The 22438-nt window shown below is 31.5% G+C and overlaps 1 protein-coding gene across 1 annotated transcript in view; it reads left to right on the plus strand.

Moving 5' to 3' along the window:
* The window catches only part of LOC134708039 (UBX domain-containing protein 4-like), a 70143-nt gene that overhangs the window by 43111 nt on the left and 4594 nt on the right, over window positions 1-22438 (plus strand). Inside the window, exons 7-9 of the mRNA XM_063568290.1 lie at window positions 4115-4237; window positions 5446-5548; window positions 21948-22070. Coding sequence (XP_063424360.1) covers window positions 4115-4237; window positions 5446-5548; window positions 21948-22070 — 349 coding nt within the window. The remainder of the gene's footprint in view (window positions 1-4114; window positions 4238-5445; window positions 5549-21947; window positions 22071-22438) is intronic.

The following is a 22438-nucleotide window of genomic DNA, read 5'->3' on the forward strand; positions in this document are numbered from 1 at the left end:
TATATGTGTTTATCAACGAGATCTTATCATATAAGGATTTGATAACTATAGCTATCAGCACTAATCTAGGTTATTTTGTTATTAAAAGAATATAATTACCAATCTATCTCAAAAGAAGGTTGTTCAAAATGGTTGTCACACACCAACTTAGCTTGCTATAGATGAAACTTTTTGCTATTACTTTAAGACTGCACAACCATGCATTGCATGTCTTTCTTGTGTTGTGGGATCGGGAAAACTATGTACACTTTTGTCATGACCTTGTTTGACAGAACAACCCTACATTTAGCAAGACATTTCAACAATGTATGACGTCTACGGCAATACCCGATTGATTAATGATAACGCACGGTTGGTAATCCCTGAATCTGTTTGTTCTTTGTGGTTTATAGATATCACCAGAAGTCATGTGACATTTTATATCGTTTATGCCGACAAGATGGCGATTTCCAAGAACTGATAATTAATTTCAAAAATCGATTTTAATCTCTTTACATACAGAATTAAACTTTTTTATTGATGAACATGTGGTTTATTATTCTTCAAGAACAAAATATCAATTTTTCATTTTTTTTGCTGAGTTTCCCTTTTAAGTTAATGGCGAAAATAGTCCAGTTACAATAAAATACCTGAGAAATATTCATAAAATTTTTAATAATATTGAATTAGTCACAATTCATTTTTTAGATTATTTGCTTGTTTTATTTGTATTTTAATTTTGATATATAATATATTATTATGTAAGTGTTGATTAATATTGTGTTGAAGTTATATTATGATTGATTATTGTGAAATTTTAATTTCAATACTATATTGAATACATTTTTAATATCAAGTTGTTTCATTTCAATTTCATTTTTATTAAAAATATTTCCTAAGTTGATAAAATTCAGTTGATACTACAATGAATAGGTCTAGGTTGGTTAAGACTTGGTCGAGTATGGTTCAGACTAGGTCAAGTACGGTTCAAACTAGATCAAGTATGGTTCAGACTAGGTCGAGTATGATTCAGACTAGGTCCAGATGGTTCAGACTGGTCAAGTACAAATTCAGACTGTTAGGTATGGTTCAGACTACAGTCGAGTATTATCAAATAAATTTCAGACCAATTCAGACTGGTCGAGTTAAAATCAGTACAGTCTAGTACAAATATAGGCCATTTCAGACTTTTACTGGTTTGTAGTGATATATGCAATTGAATATCAATGATTTTACTTAAATTAATCATGTAATATGATGTATGCAGCATTTTGCTAATAGTGCTTAGAACTTATAAAACTTGATGATTTGTGCATGCCAGATAAATCTGATATTTGTCTTTTTGAGCATGCCCATGGCCAGTTTCACAATTATCTGTACCCATTCATACCTGCAAAGGGAGATAATTCGGAGCTTTTTCAATGATATAAACATTTTAAAAGTCATCTGGGGCCAAAACGAATTGAATTTTTTGGTTGATTTCTGTACCATATCATAAAGTAACAAGAAATAGTGTAATGAAAAAAAAAAATTGTAATGAAAAAACAAATGTTTCAATTTTTGCTAATTTTTTGGTACCCTCAAGCCTCCTAAAGTGATATGTCAATGTATCACATGAATGGTAAGTAATACAGACCTAAGGTACTTGATTTGAGGTCCTGGGTTCATAAAAATATATTTGAGGTCAAAGGTCAAGGTCATGTTCTAAATTTTGACTTTTCATTTTTAGCTCTTTCCCATCACTTTGAGTCCAGCGACCCGCGTCCGTCGTCGTTAACTTCTTCTACAAAAATCTTCTCCTCTGAAACTACTGGGCCAAATTAAACCAAACATGGCCACAATCATCATTAGGGTATCTAGTTTAAAAAATTGTGTCTTGTGACCCTACCAACCAACCAAGATGGCTGCCATGGCTAAAAATAGATCAGAGGGGTCAAATGCAGTTTTTGGCTTAAAACTCAAAAACCAAAGCATTTAGAGCAAATCTGACAAGAGGTAAAATTGTTTGTCAGGTCAAGATTTATCTGCCCTGAAATTTTCAGATGAATCAGACAACCTGTTGTTTGGTTGCTGCCCCTGAATTGGTAATTTGAAGGAAATTTTACTGTTTTTGGTTATTATCTTGAATATTATAATAGATAGAGATAAACTGTAAACAGCAATAATGTTCAGCAAAGTAAGATTTTCAAATAAATCAACATGACTGAAATGGTCAGTTGACCCCCTAAGGAGAAATGGTCCTGTATAGTAATTTTTTCAACAATTTTCATAAAATTTGTAAATTTTAAATAACATTTTCCCCTGAAACTACTGAAACTACAAGTTCTTTATAGATAGAGATAATACAAAGCAGCAAGAATGTTCAGTAAAGTAAGATGTACAAACACATCACTATCACCAAAACACAATTGTGTCATGAATCCATCTGCTTCCTTTATTTAATATTCACATAGACCATGGTGAGCGACACAGGCTCTTTAGAGCCTCTAGTTTGAATATCTCCTCCGTAACAGTAAAAAAAAGAAGTGCAAAATGTTTGCTTTAATGTAATAAATATATGTTACATTTGGTCTGAAACAATTAATGGCATCTTATAGGAGTGCCCCTGAAATGTATAATTATAAGGTTAATTGATTATTACTTCAGCTTGGTTCATTATAAAGCCATATGAACTTACAAAAGGTTTGGTGATATATGACCTTGAAAAATATTATCTGGAATTGACCTTGAGAAAACCAGAAGTAGCCAATTTGCACTTTTTCATGACTGGGATAATCCTTGTATTTTGTAATATAAATGTTCCAGACCATATGAGTATTTGGACCGTAGGCGTACAGTCTGGACCGTATGCGTACTTTTCAGAATACTCATATGGTCGGACAGTATGTGTACGGTCTGACTTATATTAAGACTAGTCAAGTTTATAAGTTACAAATGCATATAACAGATCAACACAACTTAACTCTAAAATTGATATAAAAAGTTCAATTGTAATTGAAATACACACTTTAGATTTTACTTTAAAAAAGCACGCTAATTAAATCTTTTAATCTCTTATAGTTAGCATGTCGATGTAATACATTACATTTTTTTCTGTATTAAATTTTGCTCACTGAAATTGAAGATATTGGGAGTAAGCATAATGCGGGAGGACAATTGTTTTAGAATATAACCAAAAAAAATACAAAGTTTAGGAACATGCATGAACTGCAAACATGTAAATGTAAACAAATATTACGTTACTTGTGGTAGCAAGTGTCACCTAGTGCAAGAGTTACAAAAATAGGATTCAGATGTACAGTTCAACAAATATTTAATTTCAAATGTTTCGCTTGTTCATTTTATCCATCTAATTGAAATAACACTTTGTAAAACTTAAAATGAAGATTTCGATAAATGTTTGTTTAAATTTAACCCATTTAAATAACATGTATTACCAGCTGGACCGTATGGACTTAAGTTAAGTAGCCAATTATCTCTTGTTTTACAGGCAAAAGTATATAGAAACTATACTTTTTAGAATCAGTGTGAAAGAATCTATCTTATGAGACAGGAAGTGATATTTCACCAGAAGTAACACATCATCTCCCTTATTTCACTCAAAAGTATACAGAAACCATTTATTTATCACATCAGAATGAAGAAACTTATAATTGGGTGCCAATTTCAACTTTGAGTAACGGGAACAAGCTTCTTTTGAATAACTGTGAAAATTGATGTGGAATGACCTTCATTTTTTCTCTGAACAATAGATTTTTAATTTTAGTTTATATCTGTTTTTGGCATTCAGACTAAATTATATATAATAAATGTGACCAAAGAGACATTTTATAACTAGACAAATACAAGAATATAGATATTATTCTACCATTTTAAAAGTTTCCACTGGTGTGTTATTCCAGTTCATTAAACTCTTTAACTAATCATCTTTCCCAAGTTCAGTTTCAGTACAAATATATACTTTGTAGTTTAGCTCATTTCATCTACTGAATCAGACTCTCAAGAATGGAAGTAATTTGATAAATATACAATCATGTCTCAATGTGGAAAACTAACATATGCATTGAAATTATGGAAAGAGCTCAGCCTTCCAATCTTTCTACAAGTTATTTCTATCTGTTTGAATATCTCTTAGGGCCGAAAGAGCAGCTAAATACAGAAAAGATAGAGAAACACAAGAAAAACAGAAAGAGGAAATGAAACAAACCAAAGAATTAGCCCAGAATAAAATTAACAGTGAGGCTGAAGCAAAGAAAAGGTATCAAATAAAAATCTATATGTCTTTTTATCTGTCTGTCTGTCCCTAACTATCCTTATGAATAACTCAGGTTTTGTATTATGGAATGTTAGTACCTTGCAATCAATATATATATAACAAGTCTAAAAGAGTAAAACATCACCATAAAATAATAATAAAATGAACAAATGTTAGATATTTTGGGTAGCAGATATCCTTCATCAATACGATCATGATGTAAAATGAATCATGTCAATCTATTCTAATTATAAAACTATCACAATCTTGAAATTTATACAAGAAAAAAAAAACAGTTAAAGCAAACATCAGTGATGCTGGTACAATTTTAAAATTTCCAAACACCACGCAATATATATATAAATGCATTAAAAGTGTACAAAACAACACCAATGCAAAATCAAAGAACTGAAGTACTGAATATCGGATGACTGCAGGTTCTTGTGAATGGTCAAAAGCACATGTCACAGAAACAGATCACATCTCTATACCTGATATTGCGCTTAATTTATAGAGATTTATTTTCTGATATAAGTTAGTGCGTGGATGATGAATAAATGACAGGAAATTCAACAGCACCATAATAACTATTATATTGTAGTGATACAAATCAGTATACCTAGGACTATTATACTAATATAATAATAGTCGCAGAGTATACACTGGTTTGTTGTTATATATTAAATTAATATTAAGGTTGCATGTATATATGTTTTCATCTATTTGTATATCATTCTATTCTACTATTCTAATTATAGTGCAGTACAAGTGCATGGTGACACTCTTCTTTAAAAAAAAAAACGTTTTTTTTTTAAATGGATATGAGAAGCCATTGATATTTTCCCGCAAAACAATTACAGAGATACCTCAAGGTCATCGCATTGTAAAAAGGAAACTATAAACTTATAAACAAATTATAAGTTGAAGACATGTCATGTAAATAATTGTGTGTTGCTATGACACGTAGAAACTTTTAAACACCATTTTATTCATCAGCTGCCAACTTTTGATATGTTATTTGTCCTTTAATTAAGAAATGGTTGGGCGAACAACTTCTTTATTTTAGATCAACATTTGCAAGCACTTCCTTGGTTAATCAAAATTTGTATAAGATTAACATTTATTAATTAATGTTGAAAATGTGATTTAGTTTTCAGGCAGTAATTTACTATTTCTAATAAAAGATGTTTATTTAAAGATTATTATTACAGAGAACAAGCTCGTCTTCAGATACGACTGCCAGATGGTTCTTCATTAACCAATGTGTTTCCATCAGGGGATAGATTACAAACAGTGCATGACTTTGTATCACAGGTGAGATACTGTGGATTCATTTTTGTCGAGCCTTCGACTTTAGTCGAAAAAGCGAGACATAGCGATCCTACATTCCGTCGGCAGCGTCAACAAATATTCACTCTGTGGTTAAAGTTTTTGAAATTTTAATAACTTTCTTAAACTAAACTGGATTTCTACCAAACTTGGACAGAAGCTTGTTTATGTTCATAACATAGTGTGCAGAAGTAAATTTTGTGAAAATAGAATTCCATTTTTTCCGTATTTTACTTATAAATGGACTTAGTTTTTCTGCCAGGAAACATTACATTCACTCTGTGGTTTAAGTTTTTGAAATTTTAATAACTTTCTTAAACTATACTGTATTTGTACCAAACTTATACAGAAGCTTGTTTATGATCATAAGATAGTATCAAGAAGGAAATTTTGGAAAAATAAAATTCCATTTTTTCCATATTTTACTTTAAAATGGACTTAGTTTTTCTGCCAGGAAAAAACATTCACTCTGTGGTTAAAGTTTTTGAAATTTTAATAACTTTCTTAAAACTATCCTGGGTTTGTACCAAACTTAGACAATAGCTTGTTTATGATCATAACATAGTATCCAGAAGTAAATTTTGTTAACAAATAAATCCATTTTTTTGTGCATTTTACTTTTTAATGGACTTAGATTTTCTGCAAGAAAACAACGCATTCACTCTGTGGTTAAAGTTTTTAAAATTTAAATAACTTTCTTATACTATTTTGGACCTGTAACAAACTTGGACAGAAGCTTGTTTATGATCAAAAGCTAGTATCTATAAGAAAATTTTGTAAAAAAATTTGTACCTGTGTATCTGTATTTTACTTATAAATGGACTTTTTTCTTCCAGTTTACGTTACAGACAGTCTGCAGTTAAAGTTTTCAAAACATACTGTATTTTTACCAAACTTGGACAGAAGTTTCTTAGAATCATAAGATAGTATCAAGAGGAATATTTTTATTGATTTTATTCCTCTTTTGTTGAGCCTGCAATTAACAGCATAAGTAGGCGAGACACTGGGTTCCGCGGAACCCTTGAGAATTTTTATTTGTAGGAGTACAGTAGATAAATGTTCAAAAAAGAATTCACTTTCTAAAAGCTTGTATGCAGACTTTGGAAACGCATCCACAAAAATATAAGTGTTCCTCAATCAACAAATATTGGTATGAACATGTAATAAACATCCACAGTGGTAAACAAAACTTAAATGACACAAAAGAACCTTTTAGGATGGGTGTTTATAAGGACCCTTGATCAAGTTAATCACTATGCTACTATTGTCAGTGTATTTCACCTGATATAGGAAGATATGGTGTGAGTGCCAATGAGACAACTCTCCATCCAAATAACAATTTATAAAAGTAAACAATTATAGGTCAATGTACAGCCTTCAACACAGAGCCTTGGCTCACACCAAACAAAAAGCTATAAAAGGCCCCAAAATTACTAGTGTAAAACCATTCAAACCGGAAAAGCAACAGTCATGACAGTCTAATCTATATAAAAAAAAAACGAGAAACGAGAAACATGTATCAATTACATAAACCAATGACAACTACTGTACATCAGATTCCTGACTTAGAACAGGTGCAAACATTTGCAGGGGGATTAAACATTTTGATGGTACCAAACCTTCTCCCTTTTTCTGAAACAATAGCATAACATCACAACATAGAAAACCACACAATAAAATATCAATTGATAGGCTTAAATCAATCAAAAAACGTAAATTAACACACTATGAACGAATGAATTTGATCTGCGATACCTGAATGCAAATGCACAGTTAACAAAATATTAGTGAAAAACATTCAAGGCCAAAAAGCAAACAAACAAGTCGATGATTGTCTTAAGGTTATTAGCTTTCAATTTATTTTTATACAACTGCAAAAATTTAAAAAAATTTGGTCGTGTATTAGTATTATGTTGTCTCCTTCGCCCTCTGAAGACATATGGTTTCCGGATAATAACTTTAGTATAAGAAAATAGCAATCAATAACATTTTAAAACAAGGTTTATAACCACTAAAGGAAATTTGGGAGATCTTTTGGGGGTTATGGTCCCAACTGTTTAGGAATAAGGGGCCAAAAAGGGGAAAAACCAGTCTTTTTAACTTGAGGTTTATTGTCTCAGGAAACCTTACCTCACTTTTATTAAAAGGGCCATAACTACATGTAGGAAATTTCGAAACCAAATGCTTGTCTTCATATCAAAATGAGTTCACGGCCTTGAAAGTTCTGTTTTCCATCAGACTTATAGCCCTAATTATTTTTCGGGATCAATGTTTCTTATTTATTTGTCTTTTGTTCATTGATTACCATTCTGTATTCTGTTAGAGTTGCATTGCTTTTGTAATCTAGTATTTTGTTATGAACTTGTTAATGAGTTTTAAAAAAAAACAGCAGCCACAGACTTAACTATGTGAATTCCATTTTTGCTTTATCATGCACATTGGTCTTCTGATGTTGTCCCTAGAAACTTCAGTCTTACGCTGAATTTATTCATTTTGCTTTGAGACCGAAAATTGTCAAAAAATTATTCAAACAAAACTTCAATTTTAGATTTATATGAAAGGGTCTTCAGAACACCCAGAAAGCATGATTTTGCATCATTTGTTCTATAGCTTCTTTGGCCTTCAGTGGCTCCAAAACCCTTCCAAAAACATTTTGCCTCGCTCCGCTCGCCGTAGTATGTTTGCCAATACATTTAAAAGTACCTTGTTATAACAAAACTTTAATACTATGTATGTATGCAATACATGTATATGCAGTTGGGAATTTAAAAGATTCATTTCTACAAAGCGGGATGGTTAATCTAATTAAATGGTACATAATGACTTGACTATACTATATGAATTATTTATAATAAACAAATCATTAAAAAAATTGTATGTTTTCGAATATCAAAAATATGGTTGTGAAAATGAAAAATTTTGCTTCAATAGTGCAGAAAATGAATAATCTGTCCTCTTGGAGTTTACAAAAATAAATAACCGATTAAAAACAAATCCTCCTGCCTTTGGAATATCAAATGTTTGTCCCCTTACTATTAATTAATATGTATGTCTTTTCATATTTTAAAACTTTTATGATATATTTAAATGGATAATTATGGTTGCAAACTCCATTAGAAATTTGAATTGAGATACTGACCATGTCTTGAGGGAAATATTTTTTTGAGGAATAAGGGAAAGGGAAGATGTGAAAAAAATTGTAGTGGGAAAATTTTTCTCATTTCAGATTTCAGAAATTAAAAGAAAATTTCTTCAAATATTGTCTTTTGGAGGTTAATATTCAACAGCTTAGTGTATTGCCAAAAAGCAAAAATAACTGGGGTAAAATTATTGTTAGGGGGGGGGGGGGGCAGCCATGGGGTAATCCTTACAGAATTACATTTTGCAGTGTAATCCTATATGTAATCAGTAATCATGTCATTTCTTATTACAAGTAATAGTAATGTAATCGATTACATTGCAAAAACAGGTGTAATCATGATTACTTTCAGATTACTTTAAGATTACATTCCTTAGATTACTTGCTGATTACAAATCTTGTATATATATATGAAAATAGTTTTTGATAGACAATACGAAAATAAGAAAATGTGAAGCATGAATGAAAATCATGAAACTAGTATTCACTATGATGGGACTTTACAATGTGAATAATTGTGTCATCTATATAATAAGTTTTGTATTACCAAGCGTTATTTTGTTAACAGTTTACTAATGTTTCATTGTGAGATTAAGCTCTTCTATAATACAAGAATATGCCTTGAAAGCATTTTTTGTTCCTTGATTAAACGCTTCTGATATTAACTCTAATTTCATATAAGTTTGCCCAATATTATGATAAAACTACATTGAAATTCAAAATCAAATCCAATAGACCACTTTCGAGTTCATCCGTCACCAGAAAAAACCTGACAATTATGCACGCCTTTATGACGTCATCTACCAGATAGAGGGGATCGCCTGTATCCCTGCACTATTAGCGTTCATCAAGGGTCTTAGTGAACGTCATTGTGCAGGATAAACTAGAAATAATGTTTGTTTTGTAAGTACTTAATTTCAATTCCCTAATGACAGCAGTGCTGATTGTCAATTGTTAGAATTTAATTTGCCGAATAATTCGTGCAATATATCATTAAAGTTTCCTCAACCAATTGCTCAACATTTGAACGAAAGTGACGATGCCCCTTAATGCACGAATGATGTTCACTAAAACCAGAATTTTTGACGTAAATGCATTGATCTCGAAAGTTGTCTATTTGACTTTGATGGTCAACATATATGAGCCCACATAACTCAAAATGGAATTTTAAATCGGATTTCATTTTTTTACAATTTGAATAAATTTGGTTTTCCATAAATTTTATGATATGTGCTTGTGCTTTCTAATTACATCAACTGTTAAACACTTTCAAACAAATAATGACAAATAACCACTTTAACTTTATTAATATTGCAATTAAGACAATAATATTTTAATACCCAAGCTCACCTTTTGTTTGTTAACAAAATGGAAATAGTGATTAACACCTGTTAAAACATATATGAATGTGTCAATTATGTCTCCTCAGATAATATAAGTACTTACTAAGAGTGCATTTGTTTCTAACCCGAAATTTTGTCATCGATGACTATCGTTTAGTAAACGTTAAGCTGCTAGAAACAAATACATCGTTTAATAAACTATATCAACCCCCGTAGTCAGACAGAAAAAGATTACACTCACACACTGTAAACAAACAGGTAAAAGTGCAGGAAATAAATAACCAGGACTTTGAGAAAACAGCACGTGCTTGTAATTATTTTTAAAAAACCCAGATGCAGAAACAAATTCATCGTTTACTTGTCTGAACGATTATGCGCGTACATCGTTAATATGAACTATGTCAACGTTGACCAAATAATGTTAGAAACAAATGGATTAAACGACTATGCGCGTAATAGTTTACATCGTCTAGGCTAGAAACAAATGGGCTCTAAATTTTTCATTATTTTTCAGGTTTTTTGTGAAATTTAATTGGGCAGTTGGTAAAAATTTGTTGAAAAAACAAAATTATATCTTTTATATAGACAATGATAGAGAAAGGTCACTTGTTATCAAATTACACATATAACACTGTGTACTTCTCGAAATTCTATTAGATAAGATGAATAAATTAAGGCTTAAAAACAATCACCAAAATTAGCTTTTTCATGAGGATAAAAAGTTATAAGACATTTTTATACGACTGCAAAAATTGAAAAAAATTGGTCGTATATTGGTATCAAGTTGGTGTCATCGTCTGCGTGGTTGTCGTCTGTGTCGCTTGAGTACTTTTAACTTTTGCACTCTAACTTTAGTAAAAGTGAATAGAAATCTAATAAATTTTAACACAAGGTTTATGACCACAAAAGGAAGGTTGGGATTGGTTTTGGGACTTTTGGTCTCAACATTTTAGGAATTAGGGGCCTTAAAGGTGTCATACCACCAATTAAAAGTCCCTATCTGTTCAACCAAATTTTGCAATTTTCACAGCTTTCTAAATATTTTCACTCAAGTTTAACTTCATAGAAACTAGGTATGTCCTGAATTGTAGAGGTGTCACCTTTCTGCATGCCAATTTTCAATATACATTCTAAATCATATAAGTAAGAAGAGAGCTTCCGAAAGGAGGTACCACTAAAAATAACCCCTGGTTTTCTGAAAATCTTAAATTAGTATACCATGGAGTGTATTAATCCTCAATTTTAAATGCAAACTCTTAGACAGATAAAATTTGGCTCAAAATGGTCTTGATATATTTCTCTTTCAACAAAAGTTTCATTTCTGCAAATTCATTGGTTAGTTTAGGTGAACAATGACATCAAATGCACTATTTTTTGTCTGAGTAGGCCTACTCATTCCAAATTTTAGGGGAGTAATAAGTGGTATGACACCAAAAAAGGCCAAAAATAAGCATTTTCTTGGTTTTCGCACTACAACTTTAGTTTAAGTGAATAGAAATCTATGAAATTTTGACATAAGGTTTATGACCACAAAAGGAAGGTTGGAATTGATTTTGGGAGTTTTGGTTCCAACAGTTTAGGAATTAGGGACCAAAAAAGGGCCCATATAAACATTATTCTTGGTTTTAGCACTATAACTTAAGTATAAGTAAATAGAAATCAATGAAATTTAAACACAAGGTTTATGACCTCAAAAGAAAGGTTGGGATTGCTTTTGGGAGTTGAGGTCCAAACAGTTTAGGAATTAGGGGCCCAAATAAGCATTTTTCTTGGTTTGTGTACCAATAACTTTAATATAAGTTAATAGAAATCTATGGAATTGAAACACAAGGTTTATGACCATAAAAGGAAGGTTGGGATTGGTTTTGTAAGTTTTGGTCCCAACAGTTTAGGAATTAGGGGTCCAAAAAGGCCCAAATAAGTATTTTCTTGGTTTTCGCACAGTAACTTTAGTAAGAGTAAATAGAAATCTATGAAATTTTGACACAAAGTTTATAACCACAAAAGGAAGGTTGGGATTCATTTTCAGAGTTTTGGTCGAATTAGGGCCCAAAAAGGGGTCCAAATAAGCATTTTCTTGGTTTTCGTACCATAACTTTATTATAAGTAAATAGAAATCTATGAAATTTGAACACAAGGTTTATGACCTTTAAAGGAAGGTTGGTAGTGATTTTGGGAGTTTTGGTCTTAACAGTTTAGGAAAAAGGGACCCAAAGGGTCCAAAATTAAACTTAGTTTGATTTTGACAAAAATTTAATCCTTGGGGTTCTTTGATATGCTGAATCTACAAATGTATTTAGTTTTTATACGACTGCAAATTTTGAAAAAAATTTCGTCGTATATTGCTATCACGTTGGCGTCGTCGTCTGCGTCATTGTCGTCGTCGTCGTCCGAATACTTTTAGTTTTCGCACTCTAACTTTAGTAAAAGTGAATATAAATCTATAAAATTCTATCACAAGGTTTATGACCACAAAAGGAAGGTTGGTATTGATTTTTGGAGTTTTGGTCCCAACATTTTAGGAATTAGGGGCCAAAAAGGGCCCAAATAAGCATTTTCTTGGTTTTCGCACTATAACTTTAGTTTAAGTTAATAGAAATCTATGAAGTTTTGACACAAGGTTTATGACCACAAAAGAAAGGTTGGGATTGATTTTGGGAGTTTTGGTTTCAACAGTGTAGGAATTAGGGGCCAAAAAAGGGCCCAAATAAGCATTATTCTTGGTTTTCGCACAATAACTTTAGTTTAAGTAAATAGAAAATAATGAAATTTAAACACAATGTTTATGACCACAAAAGGAAGGTTGGTATTGATTTTGGGAGTTGAGGCCCCAACAGTTTAGGAAAAAGGGGCCAAAAAGGGACCCAAATAAGCATTTTTCTTGGTTTTCGCACCATAACTTTAGTATAAGTAAATAGAAATCTATGAAATTTAAACACAAGGTTTATGACCATAAAAGGAAGGTTGGTAATGATTTTGGGAGTTTTGGTCGAATTAGGGCCCAAAAAGGGGTCCAAATAAGCATTTTCTTGGTTTTCCCACCATAACTTTAGTAAAAGTAAATAGAAATCTATGAAATTTTGACACAAATTTTATAACCACAAAAGGAAGGTTGGGATTCATTTTCAGAGTTTTGGTCGAATTAGGGCCCAAAAAGGGGTCCAAATAAGCATTTTCTTGGTTTTCGTACCATAACTTTATTATAAGTAAATAGAAATCTATGAAATTTGAACACAAGGTTTATGACCATAAAAGGAAGGTTGGTAATGATTTTGGGAGTTTTGGTCCCAACAGTTTAGGAATAAGGGGCCCAAAGGGTCCAAAATTAAACTTTGTTTGATTTCATCAAAATTGAATAATTGGGGTTCTTTGATATGCCGAATCTAACTGTGTATGTAGATTTTTAACTTTTGGTCCCGTTTTCAAATTGGTCTACATTAAGGTCCAAAGGGTCCAAAATTAAACTTCGTTTGATTTTGACAAAAAATTAATCGGTTGGGTTCTTTGATATGCTGAATCTAAAAATGTACTTAGATTCTTGATTATCGGCCCAGTTTTCAAGTTGGTCCAAATCGGAGTCCAAAATTAAACTTTGTTTGATTTCTTCAAAAATTGAATAAATGGGTTTCTTTGATATGCCAAATCTAACTGTGTATGTAGATTCCTCATTTTTGGTCTTATTTTCAAATTGGTCTTCATTAAAGTCCAAAGGGTCCAAAATTAAACTTAGTTTGATTTTAACAAAAATTGAAATCTTGGGGTTCTTTGATATGCTGAATCCAAACATGTACTTAGATTTTTGATTATGGGCCCAGTTTTCAAGTTGGTCCAAATCAGGATCTAAAATTATATTAAGTTTTGTGCAATAGCAAGTCTTATCAATTGCGCAATGGCAAGAAATAGCTTATTGCAAAATATTGTGAAATAGCAATTTTGTTTTTAATTTGAGTTATCTTTCTTTGTCCAGAATAGTAAGCAAGAAATATCTAATTGTAAGAATTTTTTTATTTGGAGTTATCTTTCTTTGTCCAGAATCAACTTAAATCTTTGTTATATATACATTCACTTTTTACTACCAACTGATAAATTAAAATAATCTTTACCATTCAGTGATAACAAGCATTTTTTATACGACCGCAAATTTTGAAAAAATTTCGTCGTATATTGCTATCACGTTGGCGTCGTCGTCGTTGTCCGAATACTTTTAGTTTTCGCACTCTAACTTTAGTAAAAGTGAATAGAAATCTATGAAATTTTAACACCAGGTTTATGACCATAAAAGGAAGGCTGGTATTGATTTTGGAAGTTTTGGTCCCAACATTTTAGGAATTGGGGGCCAAAAAGAGCCCAAATAAGCATTTTCTTGGTTTTCGCACTATAACTTTAGTTTAAGTTAATAGAAATCTATGAAATTTTGACACAAGGTTTATGACCACAAAAGAAAGGTTGGGATTGATTTTGGGAGTTTTGGTTTCAATAGTTTAGGAATTAGGGGCCAAAAAAGGGCCCAAATAAGCATTATTCTTTGTTTTTGCACAATAACTTTAGTTTAAGTAAATAGAAATCAATGAAATTTAAACACAATGTTTATGACCACAAAAGGAAGATTGGTATTGATTTTGGGAGTTAAGGTCCCAACAGTTTAGGAATTAGGGGCCAAAAAGGGACCCAAATAAGCATTTTTCTTGGTTTTCGCACCATAACGTTAGTATAAGTAAATAGAAATCTATGAAATTTAAACACAAGGTTTATGACCATTAAAGGAAGGTTGGTATTGATTTTGGGAGTTTTGGTCCCAACAGTTTAGGAAAAAGGGGCCCAAAGGGTCCAAAATTAAACTTTGTTTGATTTCATCAAAATTGAATAATTGGGGTTCTTTGATATGCCGAATCTAACTGTGTATGTAGATTCTTAACTTTTGGTCATGTTTTCAAATTGGTCTACATAAAGGTCCAAAGGGTCCAAAATTAAACTTAGTTTGATTTTGACAAAAAATGAATCGGTTGGGTTGTTTGTTATGTTGAATCTAAAAATGTATTTAGATTCTTGATTATAGGCCCAGTTTTCAAGTTGGTCCAAATCTGGGTCCAAAATTAAACTTTATTTGATTTCATCAAAAATTGAATAAATGGGGTTCTTTGAAATGCCAAATCTAACTGTGTATGTAGATTCTTCATTTTTGGTCCCGTTTTCAAATTGGCCTACATTAAGGTCCAAAGGGTCCAAAATTAAACTAAGTTTGATTTTAACAAAAATTAAATTCTTGGGCCTCTTTGATATGCTGAATCTAAACATGTACTTAGATTTTTGATTATGGGCCCAGTTTTCAAGTTGGTCCAAATCAGGATCTAAAATTATTATATTAAGTATTGTGCAATAGCAAGTCTTTTCAATTGCACAGTATTGTGCAATGGCAAGAAATATCTAATTTCACAATATTGTGAAATAGCAAATTTTTTTTTAATTAGAGTTATCTTTCTTTGTCCAGAATAGGAAGCAAGAAATATGTTATTGCAAGAATTTTTTTTAATTAGAGTTATCTTTCTTTGTTCAGAATCAACTTAAATCTTTGTTATATACAATATACAATGTATATTCACTTTTTACTACCAACTGATAAATTTAAATAATCTTTACCATTCAGTGATAACAAGCAGTTTTTTTACATCTTAATATTTTATGATGTATTTAAATGAGTAGTTATTGTTGCAAACTCCATTAGAATATTTTAATTGAGATTAGTTTTGGAATAAGGGAAAGGGGGATGTGATTAAAAATTGGGTTCAATTTTTCTCATTTGAAATTTCATAATAAAAAGAAAATTTCTTCAAACATTTTTTTGAGAGGATTAATATTCAACAGCATAGTGAATTGCTCTAAGAGAAAACAAAAGTTTAAGTTCATTAGAACACATTCATTCTGTGTCAGAAACCTATGCTGTGTCAACTATTAAATCACAATCCAAATTTAGAGCTGAATCCAGCTTGAATGTTGTGTCCATACTTGCCCCAACCGTTCAGGGTTCAACCTCTGCGGTCGTATAAAGCTATGCCCTGCGGAGCATCTGGTTTAATTATTGGCCCAGTTTTCAAGTTGGTCCAAATCGGGGTCCAAAATCAAACTTTGTTTGATTTCATCAAAAATTGAATAAATTGGGTTCTTTGATTCTAACTGTGTATGTAGATCCTTAATTTTTGGTCCTGTTTTCAAATTGGTCTACATTAAAGTCAAAAGGGTCCAAAATTAAACTTGAGTTTGATTTTAACAAAAGTTGAATTCTTGGGGTTCTTTGATATGCTGAATCCAAACATGTACTTAGATTTTTGATTATGGGCCCAGTTTTCAAGTTGGTCCAAATCAGGATCTAATAAAATTATTATATTAAGTATTGTGCAAAAGTAAGATATTTTCCATTGCACAGTATTGCGCAATAGCCAGAAATCTTCAATTGCACAGTATTGTGCAATAGCAAGTCTTTTTGATTGCACAGTATTGCGCAATAGCAAGAAATATGGAATTGCACAATATTGTGCAATAGCAACATTTTTTTTAATTAGAGTTATCTTTCTTTGTCCAGAATAGTAAGCAAGAAATAGAAATAGAATTTGGGCCCCTTTTTAAATTGGTCTACATTAAGGTCCAAAGCGTCCAAAATTAAACTTAGTTTGATTTTAACAAAAATTTTATCATTGGGGTTCTTTGATATGCTGAATCTAAAAATGTACTTAGATTTTTGATTTTGACCCAGTTTTCAAGTTGGTCCAAATCGGGGTCCAAAATTAAACTCGAACCCGCAACTTTTGTTGCAGAAAGCTCGATATAGGGATAGTGATCTGGCAGCAGAGGCCTTAGCTAATTTCTTAAAAGCTTTATATTTTAGAAGGTAGAAGACCTGGATGCTTCATACTTTGTATATAGATGCCTCATGTTACGAACTTTCCGTCAGTCACATGTCCAATGTCCTTGACCTGATTTTCATGGTTCAGTGACTACTTGAAATAAAAGTTAAGGATTTTTGTAATGTTAAATTCTCTCTTATTTAAAGTAGTTAGATAACTATATTTGGTATGTGCGTTCTTTGCAAGGTCCTCATGCCCGTCTGACAGTTTTCACTTGACCTCGACCTCATTTCATGGATCAGTGAACAAGGTTAAGTTTTGGTGGTCAAGTCCATATCTGAGATATTATAAGCATTAGGTCTAGTATATTCGGTGTATGGAATGACTGTAGTGTACATGTCTTACTGGCAGGTATCGTATGACCTTGACCTCATTTTCATGGTTCAGTGGTTATAGTTAAGTTTTTGTGTTTTGGTCTGTTTTTCTTATACTATATGCAATAGGTCTACTATATTTGGTGTATGGAATGATTGTAAGGTGTACATGTCTAGCTGACAGGTGTCATCTGACATTGACCTCATTTTCATGGTTCAGTGGTCCAATTTAAGTTTTTGAGTTTTGGTCTATTTCTCTAATACTTTATGCATTAGGTCAATTATATTTGGTGTATGGAAATATTTTATGATCTATATGTCTGTAGCGCAGGTTTTATTTGACCTTGACCTCATTTTCACTGTCCATTGCTAAGTGTTTTAAGTGTTTGTGTTTTGGTCTGTGTTTATAAGCAATAAGTCAACTATATTTGTTGTATTGAAGAATTGTTAGCTGTGCATGTCTGCCTGGCATAGTTCATTTAACCTTGACCTCATTTTCATGGTTCATTGATCAATGTTTCGTTTTCTTGGTTAATGTCGAGTTAATGTGACAGTTGTAATAAAGCTTTATAGTTAGGTCTATCAACATAATATCGGTCTATCAACATAATATCGGTCCAACAACATAATATCAATGATAAGTAAAGAAGGCGTTTTGGTCCCAACTAATTAGGTGCCAAAATTAAACTTTGTTTGATTTCATCAAAAATTGAAATATTAAGGGTTTTCTTTTATACAGAATCTAACTCATGTATTTAGATTCTTAATTTTTGGTCCCATTTTCAAATTGGTCTACATTTAGGTCCAGAGGGTCCACAATTAAACTTAGTTTTTAACAAAAATTTAATTCTTGGGGTTCTTTGATATGCTGAATCTAACCATGTATTTAGATTTTGGATATTGGAATACCACAAAGGGATGGTAAGAATTGTCTTTGGGAGTTATGGCTCTATCTGTTAAGGAAAAGGGTGCAAAAAAGCAATGTTCTTAGTTTTATATATTATGGGCCCAGTTTTTAAGTTAGTCCAAATCAGGGTCCAAAATTAAACTTTGTTTGATATCAACAAAAATTCAATATATCTGTTTCTTCAATATGCTGAATCTAACCATGCATTTAGATTTTTTTAAATATTTAGGACCGGTTATCAAATTGGTTCACATTGAGGTCTAAATGGTCCAAAATTGAACTTAATTGATTTCATCAAAAATTGAATTCTTGGAGTTTTTTGATATGATGAATCTAACCATGTATTTAGATTTTGGATATTGGAATACCACAAAGGGATGGTAAGAATTGTCTTTGGGAGTTATGGCTCTATCTGTTAAGGAATAGGGTGCAAAAAAGCAATGTGTTTATAAGCAATAAGTCAACTATATTTGTTGTATTGAAGAATTGTTAGCTGTGCATGTCTGCCTGGCATAGTTCATTTAACCTTGACCTCATTTTCATGGTTCATTGATCAATGTTTCGTTTTCTTGGTTAATGTCGAGTTAATGTGACAGTTGTAATAAAGCTTTATAGTTAGGTCTATCAACATAATATCGGTCTATCAACATAATATCGGTCTATCAACATAATATCGGTCCAACAACATAATATCAATGATAAGTAAAGAAGGCGTTTTGGTCCCAACTAATTAGGTGCCAAAATTAAACTTTGTTTGATTTCATCAAAAATTGAAATATTAAGGGTTTTCTTTTATACAGAATCTAACTCATGTATTTAGATTCTTAATTTTTGGTCTTATTTTCAAATTGGTCTACATTTAGGTCCAGAGGGTCCAAAATTAAACTTAGTTTTTAACAAAAATTTAATTCTTGGGGTTCTTTGATATGCTGAATCTAAACATGTTCTTAGTTTTATATATTATGGGCCCAGTTTTTAAGTTAGTCCAAATCAGGGTCCAAAATTAAACTTTGTTTGATATCAACAAAAATTCAATATATCTGTTTCTTCAATATGCTGAATCTAACCATGCATTTAGATTTTTTTAAATATTTAGGACCGGTTATCAAATTGGTTCACATTGAGGTCTAAATGGTCCAAAATTGAACTAAATTGATTTCATCAAAAATTGAATTCTTGGAGTTTTTTGATATGATGAATCTAACCATGTATTTAGATTTTGGATATTGGAATACCACAAAGGGATGGTAAGAATTGTCTTTGGGAGTTATGGCTCTATCTGTTAAGGAATAGGGTGCAAAAAAGCAATGTGTTTATAAGCAATAAGTCAACTATATTTGTTGTATTGAAGAATTGTTAGCTGTGCATGTCTGCCTGGCATAGTTCATTTAACCTTGACCTCATTTTCATGGTTCATTGATCAATGTTTCGTTTTCTTGGTTAATGTCAAGTTAATGTGACAGTTGTAATAAAGCTTTATAGTTAGGTCTATCAACATAATATCGGTCTATCAACATAATATCGGTCCAACAACATAATATCAATGATAAGTAAAGAAGGCGTTTTGGTCCCAACTAATTAGGTGCCAAAATTAAACTTTGTTTGATTTCATCAAAAATTGAAATATTAAGGGTTTTCTTTTATACAGAATCTAACTCATGTATTTAGATTCTTAATTTTTGGTCCCATTTTCAAATTGGTCTACATTTAGGTCCAGAGGGTCCAAAATTAAACTTAGTTTTTAACAAAAATTTAATTCTTGGGGTTCTTTGATATGCTGAATCTAAACATGTTCTTAGTTTTATATATTATGGGCCCAGTTTTTAAGTTAGTCCAAATCAGGGTCCAAAATTAAACTTTGTTTGATATCAACAAAAATTCAATATATCTGTTTCTTCAATATGCTGAATCTAACCATGCATTTAGATTTTTTTAAATATTTAGGACCGGTTATCAAATTGGTTCACATTGAGGTCTAAATGGTCCAAAATTGAACTTAATTGATTTCATCAAAAATTGAATTCTTGGAGTTTTTTGATATGATGAATCTAACCATGTATTTAGATTTTGGATATTGGAATACCACAAAGGGATGGTAAGAATTGTCTTTGGGAGTTATGGCTCTATCTGTTAAGGAATATGGTGCAAAAAAGGGGGGAAAAGGGTTTCCAGGTTACAAAACATAATTTAAAAGCAGTGTAAAGTTGGTAATTGAAACTCATTTTAATATCTTACCTAAACTGCTCAAAATTTGCCAAAAACTTTATTATTAATAAATTCCATTGGAATTTGCCAAAAACTTTGGATAAAGAACTTCATTGGAAATTTGCCAATATGAAATGTTGCATTGTAGTTATCTTTCTTTGTCCAGAATAGTAGTTAAATCAACTTAAATCATGACTGTTACGTGTATGACATTTTATGTTTTATGATGTATTGAAATGAGTAGTTATTGTTGAAAACTCCATAAGAAATTTGAATTGAGATCATTTATGGAATAAGGGAAGGGGGGATGAAAAAAATTGTTTGGGTTTAATTTTTCTTATTTCAGATTTCAGAAATGAAAAAGAAAATTTCTTCAAATATCAAAGGATTGATATTCAACAGCATACTAATTGCTCAAAAGCAAAATAAAACATTTTAAGATCATTAGACCACATTCATTCTGTGTCAGAAACTGTGTCAACTAAAAATAAAACATTTTAAGATCATTAGACCACATTCATTCTGTGTCAGAAACTGTGTCAACTATTTAATCACAATCCATATTCCGAGCTGTATCCAATTTGAATGTTGTGTCCATACTAGCCCCAACCGTTCAGGGTTCAACCTCTGCGGTTGTTTAAAGCTGCGCCCTGCAGAGCATCTGGTTTTTACATAGATTGCTTGGTAAAGAAGGTACATTTCAACAGCAAATAAACATGACGAATTCACCCAATACTATGATTTATAACAATGAAAGTTGTAGAAAGCCAGACATAGGTATTGCCTTTCAGGCACCAGTGGTGGTTGCATGGGACTCAGCAATTGTTAAGTTTTCTGCTTAAGTCAGATTGATAGTGAACGAGGAGCAAAAGATACCAGAGGCACATTCAAACTCATAACTTGAAAATAAACTAACAATATGCAATGGATATTCCATAACTGTCAACAAACTTGTGATGAAATGTGAAAACTTGCAAATAAATGGATGACTTCAGCTTCACTGCTTTGAACTCTTGATTGAATAGCTACCTTGTAAGAAGCATACCTCTATCAATGAAATCATTATAGGAAATACAAGCCCTGGAATATTGTATCAACTGGGAGATATATACTCCAGATGCAATACTGTGAAAGATACTGATATCTTCTATAAAATTGCATTACCTTCTATCAGTACCTTTTAGTTTGATGTCTATTTCAAGACTTCGCTCCCTAGGTCATGGTCCAGTGACTATGAATTGATGAGCAATTTTCATTGTTAAGTTTCTTCTAAGGTCATATAAATTAGGAGATGTGGTATGATTGCCAATGAGACAACTCTCCACAAGAGACCAACATGACACAGAAATTAACAACTATAGGTCATTGTACAGCCGTCAACAATGAGCAAAGCCCATACCGCATAGTCAGCTTTAAAAGGCCCCGAAATGACAATGTAAAACAGCTTGTTTGGATCTACTTAAGATAGATTTACTTGTGATAGATTAATGATATTAATTTGATGACTAATTTTGAGGTCCTGCTTAGATATCAACATTTAGTTGTTTTTGTAAAATTTGGGTTTTTGTATTTTGCAGAGGGTAGGAACAAGTGTAACATTATCTACAACATTCCCAAGACGAACTTTCACAGCAGAAGATATGTCTAAGACATTATTGATTCTAGAACTGGTTCCCTCAGCAGTGTTAATTGCAGTACCAGTAAGTCTTTTGTATTTCTTGGAATCATGGTGGTCAAAAATATAGAAGACAACTGTGTTGCACTTTTTTGCTAGTATCAGTTGAAATTGAGTTTATTGATGGTGTGGGGCCTGTAAATAATTCTTACAATTATAAAATCATAGATTGATGCCAGCAAATAAATATATGATTCTAACATTTAAATCAAAATGTAGATTATTGTTGAAGACAGTATTTAAACCTGTACTGGTAGATGTGATTTGTTAAATTTTTATGGCATTGGGTTTATGCCTCTTTACATCACATCCTCTTTACTCATATCTGAGATTCAATAAATCTCATTATTAGATATGAAATATATAAAATATGATTTTTTTTTGTTGAATCAT

The sequence above is a fragment of the Mytilus trossulus genome, chromosome 2, assembly GCF_036588685.1.
Source record: "Mytilus trossulus isolate FHL-02 chromosome 2, PNRI_Mtr1.1.1.hap1, whole genome shotgun sequence".
NCBI classification, from domain to species: domain Eukaryota; kingdom Metazoa; phylum Mollusca; class Bivalvia; order Mytilida; family Mytilidae; genus Mytilus; species Mytilus trossulus.